This window comes from Mobula hypostoma, chromosome 11 (assembly GCF_963921235.1).
Source record: "Mobula hypostoma chromosome 11, sMobHyp1.1, whole genome shotgun sequence".
Classification (NCBI taxonomy): Eukaryota; Metazoa; Chordata; class Chondrichthyes; order Myliobatiformes; family Myliobatidae; genus Mobula; species Mobula hypostoma.
The window spans coordinates 3,567,280-3,572,939 of record NC_086107.1 but is presented as its reverse complement, the minus strand read 5'-3'; the positions used below and the strand labels follow the sequence as shown (position 1 = coordinate 3,572,939).

Sequence of the window (5,660 nt, the reverse complement as noted above, 5' to 3'; positions counted from 1 at the left end):
ACAGCACACTGAAATGCGGGTGTCTTTGACAAGCGCTTCGCCTCCAAAGCAGCCAACAGGTGAGTCCCTCTCAGATTTCATGCCCCAGTCCTGGCAGCCGGTCTCAAAGCCACATACTGCTGATATGAGATTGGGACTGGGGAGGGGTGCAACACAGTGGGGGCAATGAGTAGATTTATATCGAAGCCTCAAAAACCTCTCTGTCTGGGACATCCAAGACCACAAGACAGCGATACCAACAGACAATGCCGGAAGCACTCAGCAGGTCAGGCAGCATGTGTGGAGAGAGAGACAGAGTGCACGAGTGAAGCGAGAAAGAGATAGAATGAGAGAGAGAAAAATGAATGAGAGAAAGATGGAGAATGAGAGAGGGAGAGCATGAGACAGAGAAGATGAGAGAGAGGCATTGTGAGAGAGCGGGCGTGAAAGAGAGCAGAGAGCGAGAGAGAGAGAAAGAGAGAGAATGAGAGAGAGAAAGAGAGACAGACAGACACAGAGAGTCAATGTTACAATGTTTAAAACACCCGGAGGGTCAGGCAGCATCTGTGGAGAGAGAAGCAAAGATGCTGCTTCAGTTCCAAGATGCGTCACCATGTACACTGCTGTCCAGTACATGCCATGGAGGTTACCTCCTGCACCCAGCAGCTTCCTCGTCTTCACTGCTATTTCCATCTGCTCTCACCTCACATCACAGTCCGTCTCTGAAACTACCCCCCACCCCCCTCCCCCCTCCCCCACAACTTCTCACGGTGCACTTCTCCCCCTCCCTCCCAGACCGGCCCAGACGTCCACTACAACCCTGCGGACACCCACCACGACCACACTTCCACCCAGCCTCCCTCCTGTGGGATCTCCCCATTCCACTCTCCCTCTGTTCCTCCCCCTCCTTCCGATTCGCTTCTGTGATAAAACAGTTCTGGCAAATTTCAAAGTCGAGTTTATGATCCAGTGCACAAGTACACAAATGCCCGTGTGCAATGAAAAACTTACTCTCAGGAGCATCACAGCGAGTTCTTCCACCCACACTCCCTCTCTCCCTCTCCACGTCTAACCTTCTCAGTCATGGAGTCATACTGCACAGAAACAGGCCCTTCGGCCCAGCTGCTCCATGCTAACCTCTTAGCTCGTCCCTTTTTGGCCCTTGCCCCTCTAAACCTTTCCAGTCACGGTACTTGCCCAAGTACCTTCTAAATGCGATTCTTTGGGGCAGGTTTTTTCATACCGAGCGCGGTGGGTGCCTGGAATGTGCTGCCAGGAGTGATGGTGGAGACAGACCGGGTCCTTTGGCCCGCGGTTGTGCCGGGTGTTTGGGTTAGGGTACATCAGGTTTTCTGGGATCGTTGGGGCAGTGAGGCTGGAAGGCCGATTCCATGCTGTATCACTAAAATAAATAAATAAATGCAATATGGTGAGCCACAGGGCCTGTTTTTGTGGGGTACCATTCCACATCCCACGTACCCATCTCAAACACTTCCTCCGGCAGCTCATTCCACACTCTACCACTCCCACCCTCCTCTCCCCTCTCACCTTCAACCAACTTCTTCCTGATTCCCCAACCCTGGGGAGAAAATATTTTGGATCCGAAACACTTCCTCTGCTCCCTGAGCTGGGTGTTTTTAAAACCTGAAATATTAAATTTCCCTTCTCACTCCACAGCTGATGCCGGACCTGCCGAACGCGGGCGGCCCGGTAGCGTAACGCTTCACAGCGCCGGCGAGCCGGGTTCACTTCCCGCCGCTGCCTGTATGGAGGTTCTCCCCGTGAACCGCACGGATTTCCTCCGGGTGTCCAAAGATGTTCGGGTTAGTAATTATCTCCAACAGAGTTCCCAACCTTTTTTAGGCCATGGGCCAATACCACTAAGCAACGGGTCTGGGAACACCTGCTAAAATATCTGAAACATTAAGTTTTCTTTCCCCCTCCCCCTGAGAGTTTTAAAACTAAACATTAAAACTTTTTCTTCTCACAGATGTTGCAAGACCGGCCCCGAGTACAGTATTATAAAAACCTGGAACGTCCAAACTTTTCGCTCTGAGATGTTTCTGTTTTAGTTCCAGCACGGGACAGTGCGGCTGCTGGTAGTGTCCGTGACCCGACCACAGCAGCGATTTTTCACCCAACAACGAACAGCGGCGATGCCCGTGCAGCAGGAATCTGAAAGTTTCCCCGCTTTTGGTCGGCGGGCCCCTGGCCGCGGGGTCTAGACCAGGGACTCGGCGACGGGGGCGGGGTCGGAGTCTAGGCTGTTCATGGAGCTGAGCCCCGTGTCCGAATCATCCGCCGAATCCCCCTCCTCCCCAGCCCGGTCGGCGGTGGTCGTGTCCCGGGCCGGCGGCTCCGGGCTGCTGCTCAACTCCCGCAGCTCCCGGAGTAGCCGCTCCAACTCCTCCCGCTTCAGGCGCCGCATACTCCGGCTCCGCTCCAGCGCCCTGCGGCACTCCTCCAAATCGCTGCTCAGCCGCAATCCGAGACGCAAACTGGCCTGCAGCTGTTCCCGCAACTGGTCCGGGTCCAGCCCGGTGCTGCCCACCTCCACCTCCACCTCGGGGTTTTCCTCCTCCTCCGCTGCCGCCTCCGCCGCCTCCGCCCCCTCCTCTCTCCGTTCCGGACCCTCCGCCGCCGCCCCCTCCTCCGCCTGCCCCTCGGCTGCGTCCCGGCACGGCGCGGGACCCCCTTCCAAGTAAGTGTCCTGCACGTAGTTGGCGCCGTGTTTCCTCATCCTGTCCAGGTGTATCCTGGCCTCGCACAGGTCGATGTCGCGGTCCAGTTCCCGCAGCCGCTCCAGTTGCTGCCGGATGGTGTGGTCCTGCGACAGGACCCGGTGCACCAGAGTCTCCATCCTCTCTCCGCACCTCTCTTCCTTCGGGCCGCCCTCCCGCCGCTTCGAGCGGTTCATCTTGGCCAGCTTCCTGAAGGCTTTGCGCACCACCCTCCTCTGCTTGTCCCGGGACATGGCGAGGCCGGCGCCGGCCGCTCCGCGCACCTTGCATGGGTTGTCCCTGCTGGCCACCACCCGAGCTTGGGCGCTCCGGACCCCCGCCCGGCCCAGCGCGGCGCGGGTCTTCTCCAGCACGAAAGTCACCTTGTCCCGCTCCTCTCCCCACGCCCGCCACAGCCGCAGGATCTTGGTCTTGTTGGGCAACGTCCTCTCGAAGCCCCTCCACTTCTCCACCAGGCAGTACGTGTCCGGTGCTCCGGACAGTAACGCGCTGAGAGCGGCTTCCTCCAGCAAGGCAGATATCACATCGGCGCAAGTTGTGCGCCTCGACAGCCCCGAGATCAGTTTCTCCTCTTGACAGACCCAGACGCTTATCTTGTTGTCCTGGGCGTCCATCCTCCGTCCGGCGGGGGATTCCAATCCGTTCCCCTCCGCCGCGCCTTCCAACGCCGGCTCGTTCTGAGCCGTGCCTGGAGTTTCAGTTCCCTGTTCTATCATGTGACAACGCTCGCCAGCAACTTACTGACGGAGAGGTGAGAAAAAACTTCTCCGCATCAGCATCAGGCGCTCCCTTCTCTCAGAATCAGAGAGGAGCATCTGCGGCGCGGGTCTGTCGCTGGCTCTGTGCCGGGCTGGGGGAGCCATGTACAGTCCCAGCGGCGAAGACATCTCCGGTACCTTCATCACATCCCGGCAGGGCGTGAGCCAAACTGAACATCGCAGCTCGCCCTCGCTGGGAAATGTGAGATGTTGCTGGCTGGGACGTCTCCCCCACTCTCTCTCTACACACACACACACACACACACACACACACACACACACACATTCACATACACTCACATTCTCACACACACACACACACAAACACATTCACACACACACACACATTCACACTCAGTCACACACACTCACTCACTCACACACACGCTCACACTCACACACACACACACTCACACACACTGACACACACACACATTCACATACACTCACATTCTCACACACACACACACAAACACATTCACACACACACACATTCACACTCAGTCACACACACTCACTCACTCACACACACGCTCACACTCACACACACACACACTCACACACACTGACACACACACACTCACTCACTCTCACACTCACTCACTCACACACACACTCACACTCTCACTTACACACACACGCACACACACACATTCACATACACTCACATTCTCACACACACACACACACAAACACATTCACACACACACATTCACACTCAGTCACACACACACTCACGCTCACACTCACACACACTCTCACACACACACACACACTCACACACACTGACACACACACACTCACTCACTCTCACACTCACTCACTCACACACACACACTCACACTCTCACACTCACACACACACACACACACACACACACACAGTCACTCACTCAGTCACTCACTCACTCTCACACACTCACACACATACACTCACGCACATCCACACACATCAGACACACTTACATACACACAGATAACTCACACTCACACATACACACACATTCATAGACACATTCACACACACATACAGACACACTCACACAGACACATTCACACACAAGACACACACACAGACACAGACACATACATACAGACTCACACACATATGCACTCACAAACACTCACTCACAGACTCACACACACAGACTCACTCACAGACTCACAGACTCACACACACATAGATTCACTTAGAACAAGGCTGCCCTCTATAGCTTCTCACTCTCACTCACGTTCTGTCCCTGGACCTTGTTCTTCAGGCACTAACAGAACCATCCTTTAACATTATGTCACACAGCCCAGGATCAGGCCCTTCAGCCCACTCTTCTAGCCAACTGTGTTGCCCACCAAACATTTCCCATCTGCTAATGTCTGTCCCACAGTCCTCTAAACCTCTGCTCTCCACATGCCTAACTCAATGGTTTTTAAATGTTGCTAATGTGTCCACCTCAACCACAATTTCTGGCAGCTGATTCCAAATGCACTCCTCCCTCTGTGTGATGAAACTGACCCTGATGTCTGTTTTAAATCTCTAGCTCTGATCTTAAACCTAAGCCCCTCGAGATCCTATTTATACCCCTACTGGGTCACCCCTCCATCTCCCACGTTCCAGGTCTACGCAACCTCTCCTTGTAACTCAGGCCCCCAAGTCTGGGCAAAAGCCATTTGGAACTTGGTGGTCTGAATTGAAAGAAGAGATTGGACAGGATGGTACAGTGGATCTCAACAAGGGCCATATCCCCCGCACCCCCGAAAGGGCCATGTCAGATTTTGTAAGGGCCACAAGTAAAAAGCAAGAAACTGCGGCGGGGAGGGGGCTGAATGGGCCATGATAAGTTTACTGTTTTAATGAGATATTTCTAAAATAAATGAATATAATTATTTTAAATGGAATCCTGAATTAATTCAATGGGGAAACATACTACATGATACAAACAGCTTAGTCTGTGTGTGTGTCTGTCTTGGTGGGGGAGGCAGGGAGAGAGAATGACACATCAGTCCTTATGTCTGCTCCCTCCTGCCTGACCACGCACAGATCACTGTTCACACCCCGCCAAGTGGCCCACTGAGTCCCGCTCCACATCCACCCCCAAAAACACTGATTATGCCCCGTGGGTAGGCGTGACCCAGTGCGGTACCCGTGACGTGGTCCACCCGCTACAGTTCATGACTACTTTGAGATA

General features: G+C 54.4%; 1 protein-coding gene across 1 annotated transcript; it reads right to left on the bottom strand.

The window, feature by feature from the left end:
- Window positions 1-895: 895 nt before the first annotated feature.
- rassf10b (Ras association domain family member 10b) lies at window positions 896-3,647 on the bottom strand. The gene has a single exon (XM_063063111.1). The coding sequence runs from the start codon at window positions 3,434-3,436 to the stop codon at window positions 2,201-2,203; it is 1,236 nt and encodes a 411-aa protein (XP_062919181.1). The 5' UTR covers window positions 3,437-3,647; the 3' UTR covers window positions 896-2,200.
- Between the last annotated feature and the right edge of the window lie 2,013 nt (window positions 3,648-5,660).